We start from the raw sequence: 10,588 nt of genomic DNA, 5'->3' as shown, positions 1-10,588 counted from the left end.
CTTCTTTTTTTTTTTTTTTTTTTAAAAGCATGTGCAGATGCCCACCAAACAACCGCACAGCTCTTGATGGAGCTTTACACAAGTCTTTGATACGTCCCTTAATCTCCACTAAACTATCCCACTGGTTTTTAACACCCTGACGCATTAGCCTATGTCTTATAACTTAAGAGTTTATCGTTAGGCGCTAAATTTAGACGCCCTTTTCTTAAGACTCAAGGCAGCTTGTGTGGAAGCTGTGTGCATACAGCGTGCAAAATTATAAACCTTCCGCAACATAACAAAGGATGTGAAAATGTTCATTGTTTTAGGAATCTGTACCTATCTCCTCGATTGCGCTGTGACAGATTAAAACAGTTTGGAGGAACAATCGTTTGGCTGGAGGAGATCATTTTTCACTCTTTGGTTCGTGCGGACGTTCAAATGAGAGGAAACTCTTTCGAAGTGAAGGGCAGGACCAAAAACAAAAGTCGCTCATCTGCTGAAACCCTCTCCTCGATTTCTTTGTTAAAGAGGATCACTGTCGGCTGTGTTTTATTTTTAGAACGTTTCCCGTCCTCTTTGTACTCCTCTCTGCTTTTCCTTATCCCTTTTTTCAAGCCTGTTCTCTCTGGTGCCCGTGAGAGTTGCCCACCTGTCCGCCTGCACATCACACCCATCCCCGGTGGGCTTCTGTGTTAAATTCCAAACTTAAAACCCATTACTGAGCTATCAGCCCACTCATAATGCTGTCTAATGACCTCATTTCCCTAAGTGTCAGCCCTGTCAGTCACCAGAGGCCCTGTCAGCTCGGCTGCCCATGTCCGAGGGTCTCGAGTGCTCTGAGGCATCACCGTCGCCGCCGTCCCCTCCGTGTGCACCTCGTCTCAGCCTGTCCTCATCAAAAACAGGATAGAACCCTCAATCTCTGAAAATATGTCAAGGCAAAGTGACTGGGGACACAGGGGGTAAGAGACTTTGGAATGAAAGTGCTGGGTATTTCATTTACCATATCCACTCTATTAGTCAGAGAGGCACAGTCAATCAGGGCCCCATTTTGATTCGAGGGGAGTCAGGGGAGAGAATTGGGACACGGCAAAATGGCTGACGGTCACGGCGTGGCTATTCCAGCTCAGCCGAAATCAGTTTGAAGAGTTGGCGTGTATAAAATGGATTATTACCATACATATCCAAAACGTCACCGCCTGTCCTTGTTAGCCGAGCGGGCGGCACTGAGCATGTGCGGGGAGGGAAGTGAGGAGCGGGGGCAAGGTTGAGCCTTGGAGAGGGCCGAAGACGATTGTGTGTGTGTGTTCGTTCGTGCGTGTGTGTGTCTCCTCCCCAGGTCTCCCAGCAAACCTTTCTGTGAAATGATTTTGTAAATATGGAAAGGGGCCCCTAGGCCACACAGGCCCGGCCCCTCTTTAGGAGTGGATAATTGACTCCTTTTCCTCCTTGATAATTCATTGCTTGCATATGCCAGCTAATACATCAGCTGAAAACTGCCCTGGCCCTCATCTCCCTTGACACACACACACACACACACACACACACATGAGCACCCAGAGGAATGAGCGACTGTGGCGAGACTGAGCATAAAAAATGGGGATGACAAATGGGAGCACTTCTAGATCTATGAATGAATTATGTCTTCTAAATACCTTGAGCAGAGGCAACTGTCAGCCGGCGTCTATACTAATCTGGGACAAAATATGACCAGCTCCGCATTAAAAAGGAGGGAGCAGGGCTGCTAGAGAATGAGGCGAGAAATGAACGAGCAATCAGGCCATTAAAATGTGGTGTCTGATTCAGCTTTGGTGGACATTTGCACATTTATCACGAGATGGAAATATCCCCCCTTCCCCCCGCTTTTGTCATTTTAATACGGCCCCTTCCATTGAAATAGATTAGGATTATTCCAACAGGACAGAGATATCATTTGTTTTACAATAGCCAAGTCAGCACTCACAACAGTCATTAGGAATTAGATCAAGCCGGCTTCTGCTTCGAAACAAACTGAATGGAGGAATCAAATTAATGGCACTTCATTTCAAGAGGTGGGATATTAAACGGCCGTTCTGAGGTGGGCTGGAAAGACAAATGGCTTGTACAAGACGCCGGGCCTGTGTACGGGAAGTTCAGCGTGCATGAAACACACGGGGTCACTCACCTGCTGATGATTATTCTCACAGAGGGGGTCAAAGACACTGTAACCTTGCTATTGTTCTATCTTCCGGTTATCTGGGAGCGTAGTGTATTACCTGTGGGAAATGCATTTTCCAGGCAGCGGTTCAGAGACGACCTGCCTGTGGTTCAGGGCCGCAGGAGGTTTCGCCGCATCCCTCTGAAACGCTGGGAGCTGCAACAGCAGGAGGCCCAAGGACGGTGCAGCATGGCCAGGCACTTTCAACAAGCACAGATAGAAGCCATGATGCATTCAAGGTCTGCACACTATGGATGTTGGAAAGTAAGAAATGAGAAAAGTCCAACCAAACAAAAATAAGGAAATAAGCATAACTTTGAGTTCATCGTGAACATTAAAGATCTTGACAAACCAACAGTTGAGTGAAAATGTATGAGATTGTTTGCAACTCAGTGGTGATGAGTTTTTTTATTATTATTATTTTATTTGTTTCACTGGAATTCCCAGACATGCTTTAAGACACATAAAAACACTCAGTGGTGGAAAGGGTATGTAGATATTTCTGTTCTGATTCAGAAAAGCAGCAAAATGAAGTACTTATGCAATAAAATGTTCCCTGTCAGTGTCTTACTGTTATATTTGATGTTTCTGATGTAACATTACAGTTGCATTAATGTGTATTTTACTGCTGTAAATGTTTAGGTTTGAGCTAATTTTTACTACTTTATATACTGTTGGGTAGATTAAAGAAATGCATCATATGCTACAAAATCATCATTTGTTTGTCGCATCGCTCAGAGCTCAGAAAATTAGCCTGTTTTTTCCCCAGCTTCCCGACATTGTGATTTCGAGCTCTTCCAAGAGGGTTTTTAAATATTTTATGTAGGAACGCTCAATTAACTTTGGAGATACATGGTTTTCACTGGACAGGATATGAAAAATTGCATCTGAGAAGTAACCAGTAGCTAAAGCTGACATGTAAAGGGTACAATATTTGCCTCTGAGATGTAGCAGTAGAAGTATAAGTTGCATATAATGAGAATACTCAAGTGAAGATCAAAACCTGAAATTTGTATTTAAGTAAAGTTTATTAGTAAATGTAACATTCCACCACTGGTGTTTTTTTCCACAAACGAAGGTAAATCAATAATTTCTAAAAATTCTACAATTACATCTGCTCTTTCTTCATCATTGAAAAGTCCAGAAAACTTCTAAAGTTTAACTGCTGGATGTCTACCACTCCACTAAAAAGTCCATTCTCAATGAATGACAGATTAAAACATTTTTTATAGACACTGGAGGCTTCAAGTTTACGCATCACACTTTGCATATGAATATTGAATCATTATTGGCTTCCAAACTAGCGGTGATGTCGCAGGATCCTTTCATGCACACACATCTTCAAATCAGATCTCAGGTGAGCACGGTGAAAACTTGAGCAGATGAAGGCGAAAACAGGTGTCAGACTTTCCATATGCATCAGTCTGAACAGTGAACCTCAAACAAACGTGGAGCAACAGTCCTGCAATAATACTATAGGCTAATATTTTTCCATGTCATTTATGTCTCTGAGCAAGGCCACTTTATGTTGAAAACTGTTTCTTGAATGGTCTTCAATGGTTTTGATTTTTAGGCAATGTAATGATGGGATTGTATAAGGTAGTATTAGTAAATAATTAAGGCAGGAAAACAATTACATAATTGATAGTTAAGACATTTGTTAGTTGACATTTCTTGATGAAAGCTGTTTCTTTAGCACCATTGTAAGTAATTATGCTTGTAAAAAAGTGATGGGGACAAAGTTGGACATTTTAAAAAGTGGTGGTCGCCAGCGTACACGGTGTAAATGACACCTACTGTATATCCCTGAGGGCAGACTAAATGACCTGGTAGAAGAACACACTACAGTTCAACAGCAGCCTGTGGAATGAACTCTCTGAACTCAACTCAAACAGTTTCAATAAAAACTGAACAATGTGACCATCATGAAGGAAGAATTTAAGGCAGGACTGCATTAGTTTGAGCCAGGTGTAACTAAAATACAACTGAGTATATTTTCTAAAATAAAAATGTTAACTTTTGTAAAGCAAGTTAAAAGTGCTGGACTAAGTTTTTTTAATTAAATATGATTCAATAGATCATGAAAGCCTGAAGACCAGATCAAAACAAACCCAGTAAATGTTCTGACTTGAACGCGAATCTTAAACTGGCTTCCAAAGACCATGTGAAAGGTGATACTGCCCCCTAGTGGCCGAACTCCAAACTGGACAGTGATACAGGAAGATTTCCCTGTTGTTTAAGTTTGGTTAGAATCTGCTATATAGCTTTTAATTAGTATTAGTATTTTTTGCTTGTGTAAATATGGAGAAATGTAATGGAGAAATATTCTGCAACTTCTGATTAATTCATGATTGACAGCCACAATGGGAGGAAACAACAGGATGTGTCATTTCTCACCTGACATCCCATTTTCCTTAACAAAAAAAATCCTTTTGAAGAAGAACGACCCCTTTTAGTTTCATTACTTACTTTAAAGCATTTCTTCATCAGAAGTCTTACTCTGCCTTCTTCTCACCACTAGGTGGAGTCATAAGCCCAGATTTAGATGATCTCTGTCAATGGAGATACATTATTTTGTGGTAAATTTTTCTCTGGATCAAAATGTTGAAGCTTCATGAATAACCATTAACTGAGCTGTACTTGAATCCAGTTCATTGTACACTCACTGCACATGTTCCTCTTTCTAATGGCTAGATGACTAAATCACTATTTGCATTAAAGTAATAGCCTCAACCGCAGTCTTTTGTGAATCATTCAGCTCTCACTGACACTCGTGTGATTATGAGCCCTCAGCCTCACTGTCATTATTAAACTCAGAAATCATTACTTTAATGAGCTGGGGTGGGTGGAGTGAAATAAGATTTTCTCACAAATGATGGCTATATTATGTATTTATCAATTATCAAAGACATGTTTTACTTTCAGTAGCATTTGAGGAGTCATGCAATAATCAGTACAACAATAGAGATGCGAGATGCAGGTGAGGCTGCAGTCTGATAAAAATAGATTCAGTGGATTATAATTTTTTGCTCTGCTATCACTCAGGGCAACGTGACTGTTACCTTTTTGATAAAATGAATTCAATGCATGGCCTTCAGACACTGTGAATTTCTGATGCAATAACAGAACTGTCAACACCTCGACTCTGTGTAGCCATTTAAACTTTAACACTCATTCTGATGAAATAACCCACAACAGCTTCTGTTGTCTTTTTTGTTGTTTGTGTTGTGCCGGTCTTCTGAGTGAGCTCGGACCAGAAACCCTCAGTATGGTTATTATCACAGCAGTATGTTTGCTGGTGTTAAAGTAGAGAAAGGATTCACAGAGAGAGTCTGAAGTACTGGAGACAGACAGGGACATGGGCAAGGACCTTGTTCTACTTTCCAGCAGAGGCATTTTTCAGGTTTTTTGTTCATTATTGTACATATAGGGAAGTATTTTTTTATTCTGACAAATCTTTTGAAACTTCCTCAAATATTTCACATTTCACTTAGGAAATATTCAAGAGTTTTTTCTGTTCATGCACACTTGAAAGGATGGCTGTGTATTGTGTTGCTTGCTTCCTTGTGACGCATAGTAATGATAATAAACTTTATTTATGTCGCCTTTCAAAAACACAGTTACAAAGTGCTTTATAGAAACACACATAACACAGTGAATAGTGTAGTGTGAGTATCAAACGTTTCACCACCAGTAGGCCTAAAAGGTGTCCGTCAGTAGTGTTATATCAGAGCTGGATTGCAGCCTCCTTTATATCTGCGGGTGGATGTATGACACTCAAAAAATAGCACTGTATTTTATTTCTAACAAACTCAGGGGGACGATTTTACAATTTTTAGGATGTTCTGCAAATATGTCATTACTACTGGACCTGAATTTCCATATGAAGTATAACACTCAGGTTTTATATTAAGTAATGTTGCAACTTAAATGTTATCCAATAAAGATATTCTTCATAAACTAACAGCATGGTTCTTTTTCCTTTCCTGAATTATAATCATAGCTTAAATACCACATCTCATTCATGTACGTCTTCATTTAACATCAGACTGGCAGTAAATGATGGAAGAACTGTGGAGACTTTAACAAAATAGCCTATTGTTAGGCTCCACGCTAAATGAATTTCCCTGTGCCATCCTTCAGAGCAACATGACCTCATTACTAGTTTATTTAGTAACGTGAGATCAGGCTGACTTGTCATCTTCCTCATAGAAACAGTACCGATGGTGTTTCTGACTCACTGGATAACTACAGACACCCACACTACCTACTGGAGGTGATTCATAAAGCTTAATCAACACACATTCACAATAGACTGCAAAAACAGCAGGCGGTGGCTGTTCTGTTATCTTTTCCAGTGGTTGGACTTGTGTGTGCGGGGATCACACTGTGTGTCTTGCTGTGTTTGTGGACAGCAGATGTAAAAACGTTGAGTAAACAGGACTCTCGCCTTTGCAGCAGCAGCTGTTGGGTCAGATGCCAAGTTATGGGCGACATGTTAGGAAGGAGCTGTTTGCACTGCCGCCGCTGGCTTTTCTCAGATAACAAATGAATTATCTTCACAACCTGTGTGCGTTTCTAATGAAGCCTGATGTGTGTGTGCTGTGTGTGCTGTTTTGTGTCTGTGTCAAACAAAAATAAAAAGTGTTTTTGTTAAATTATTGTGATTGTTTTGTTTTTTTTATCCTAAAACAGAAATCAGCCCATCGTGAGGACAAAATGGTGGGAGTTAATGATTCTGCAAACCACTGATATGTTCACATTTGAACATGTCATAGGATACGTACTACATTAAAGATGCAGTATGTAAGAATTGGCAACCTGTCGAATTAATACTCCAAACAAATAGGGGGCAGCCTATCACCATAGTAACCGCTAACTGTAGTTGCCGTTAGCTAGTTAGCACCAAGACCCCAGGAAGACCGCAAGGTTTTGAAGAAAGTTTTCATAGAGGCCGAACGGTGTAATCACAACATCACATGATGCACTGGGGCCCCAAAATACTTTTTTTTCCATAAGCTGACATTATGGAAGAAGTTAGAGATATAGAAGATATCTGTGGTTTGCAGGAATATTTATTCTGGTTGCAGAAATTCACCAAAAACTGACAATCAAATACACTTTCAACTTTATTTTTTTTAAAATGTACACATGCCCCAAATGTTTATTGAAGACCAGAGTTATATAATAATGATGATGACAACAACTTTAAATACACATTCACTAATTTGTTCCTGAATATCCAACATTGACACAGATATCGACCCCCTCAATGCAGCAGATGCAGACATTAAAATAAGTTAAAAAATTCAAACAGTTTTGTGAAAGTGTTTGAAAAACTGTGGCTGAGACTTAGCCGGCTTACACAGGAGCAGCTTTCATGACTCAGAGAAGCTTGGCTGGACACATTGATGGTGGCAAGCACTAACCGCAGTCAATCCGTAGGACGTGCACGCAGGATAATCTGCCTTAGCTGGATGTTTGAAACAACAGGAAGTACACAAACAGGCACTTGGATTAAGGTATCATCTGCTGTTCCTGTTTCTGTTCTGGCAGAGAACTGTTACATCCCGGGACTGAGCAATAAACATTCAACAACACCGAATAAGCTACAATCAGAGCACATGTCCACCTTGTAAACAGCAAAACAACAGCCAGTCTTCAGAGGAAAGTCCACGCTACGTAGAGGAAGTGTTCTGAGAAGTGTCCTTACAGTCAGAGGTCAAGGTGGGGTTATCTCCACTGACACCAGTGTCAGACATCTCTGATATGTGCCGCTCACCGGCTCCATCCTGACATCCTGCAGGCGGAGCAGTGGCTCCCTGGCTGGAGTCAGACTTGTGAGAGGATGAGGGGGAGTTGGTAGGGCTGAGTTGGACAGCTGTGGTGTCTTGCAGCGTGTGCTCGCTGGTCTCCATCTCAAACGCCACCGTCCCCATTCTCATCAGCCCCCACTTCTCGCCTCCTTTAGCCTTGCGGGCCATGTGGGCCGGGGGCCTCCTGCTGACCACACAGCAGGCTGTGAAGAAGGCCAGGGCTATCAATAAGAGAAGAGGCCCGATGATGATGGGGGGGTTGCCAGTGGGGACGAAGGTGCCAAAAGCAAAAGCTCCCACCAGGGTGATGTTGATGCCAGCCAGCATGATGCAGAGTCCGCAGGCGCAGCACAGCGCCGGGGAGGGCAGGCTCTGGTGGCGCAGGGAGCTCTGCTTGGAGAGCTGCTTGGGAGCGGATGGTCTGGAGGGTTTTTCAGGTAGCACCATGTCTCATAAAGGCCCAGAGAGGCTGATGTTCAGTTGACTGAACTCATCACTTCAGAGAGAGAGAGATGAAGGTGAAGGGGCTGGTGAAGAAGAGCAAAGGTGTGAGATTTTATAGGCTTTTTTCACTTTTAATGTTTCTGTGACTATAGAGCTGCAATGATTCATCGATTAGCTGTCAGCTATCTTGAAAATGGATTCAACAGCCTAAGTAATTTTAAGAAAAAGCGGTAAAATTCTCTGATTCCAGCTTCTTAAATGTGAATATTTTAATTCAGTAAACTGAATATCTTTGGATTGTAGACAAAACAAGACATTTGAGGACATCTTTGGTTTTTGGGAACACTGATTGACATGTTTCACCTTACTCTAACATTTTATACACCAAACAACTAATCATTAATCCAGAAAATAATGAAATAATGAAAATAATGAATAGTTGCAGCCCTATCTGTGACATTATTTTTTAAACATTTCATTCAAAAGTAATTCCTAAAATGCAATCAAGCTCATGCAATTAAATTTCCTCCATAAATGTAACTAATCAGTTACACCCACTGTGACATTGAATGGTCTCACTTATATCATTATAAAACCAAACACAAACAACCTTACAATCATTAAACCGTTTCCTCTCTGCTAGTCACGATGTCTGACTCGCACACACAATTCACAAACAAGAACCACAAAACCAACATTATTATCTTGTTTTGTCAGCTCACTTACCTCAAATCACACCTACAATCCATCCATCATTATGTGTTGCAGGAGCCAAGGAGCTGGAGGGGCTCTCTCCCTCCGGCAGGTGAACATCAGCACAGTGAACTGCTGTTCACACACCACAGGTTATGATGAGGATGGATCACCGGGGGCGCCAGAGGGCTCTGGAACAAACTGTCCAATCAGATGAGGCGCAGTGAAGCGACGCACTGAAGACATTAACATCTGATAGACTGAGGGAACACAAAGACACAGGATGGGTGGGCTGAATGTTACTACTGCTTCTTGTTTCTTAATCATGATAAAGGTACATTTGAAGGGTTCAATTGCAAAAAAAAAAGAAAAGAAAAAGAAAATGTCTCTTTTGATTTGTGCTCTCAAAGTAAAATCAGTTAAAATGGTGTTGGTTTCTTTTTTTCAACCTTTCCATGCATGAATTATTCAATCACAAAGTAATTTTTCAATGTTATTTTTTTGTGAAAGTGAAAAATCATGACAAAACCTTGGTTCTTTGGATATATTTTACTTGGAAGTGGTTATGTAGATGTCCACTGCAGTGGGAACCATGAGTCAACTGTTAAATCCTGTCATTGTCAGAAATCCAGACAGGTCAAAACAATATTTATCAACTAAATAAGATGTAAGAAGTACTTTTAACCTTCTTTTTGACTTAAAATACATTAATATGTATTGTGTCAAAGGGTATATTCTGACTGTTGGGCCTATATTAAGATAACATCTGAAGACCTTTTATTTTTTTATCTTTAATTAAACTATTCAAATGTAAATTCTATAATTTTTTTTTAACAATATGTATAAGAACAAAACACTGTAGGCAAAGAAGAAAAGAGACGAGGGGGGGGGGGAAGGAACTTGAAGAAGAAGTAAATGTATGTATACACAAAGAACAGTATGTACAGGAAGGTGCTTCACAGAAGACATGGCACATTAGTCTTTACCCTGTAAAAATTCAGAACAGGGACCCAGTATTATATTTTTTAAATAAAACACACATGAAATGGATGAATCTAAATAGGTAGAATATACCCTCTGGTGCATAACGTAGACTGAAAAAAAATGTTGAAAAAAAACCCAGTATTTCTAACAGCTTATTTAGTATGTAATGCCATATCTCTAAATAACAGAGACAGAAAGACAATAAACAAAGAGAATTGTGGACATCTACCACCCGGTGATTGGGACATGGTAGTCCAGGTCAAATTGTTAGCTGTCTACTGTAATGGACACGATTCTGTTTTCGCATATAAAGTCCTCATTTGTTGTTAAGGCCTTTAGGACCTTAAAAAGATAATGTTATCAGTAGCTAGTTGCTCGACGCAGCCTCTCCTTTCTTTAAAAGAATTGACCAGGACACAGCTTCTGTCAGTGCGATGCGTTCTGCTCCGTGTCTGAGCAGCTTCATCCATCA

The 10,588-nt window shown here is 40.7% G+C and overlaps 1 protein-coding gene across 1 annotated transcript; it reads right to left on the bottom strand.

Annotated features, from left to right (window-relative positions):
• Positions 1 to 7,452: 7,452 nt before the first annotated feature.
• LOC141005439 (transmembrane protein 275-like) lies at positions 7,453 to 8,442 on the bottom strand. Its single transcript, XM_073477293.1, has one exon. The coding sequence runs from the start codon at positions 8,440 to 8,442 to the stop codon at positions 7,858 to 7,860; it is 585 nt and encodes a 194-aa protein (XP_073333394.1). The 3' UTR covers positions 7,453 to 7,857.
• Positions 8,443 to 10,588: the final 2,146 nt, after the last annotated feature.

Source organism: Pagrus major, chromosome 11, assembly GCF_040436345.1.
Source record: "Pagrus major chromosome 11, Pma_NU_1.0".
NCBI lineage: Eukaryota > Metazoa > Chordata > Actinopteri > Spariformes > Sparidae > Pagrus > Pagrus major.
Note: the sequence above shows the minus strand (reverse complement) of the source record. Positions and strands in the feature narration are given on the sequence as shown.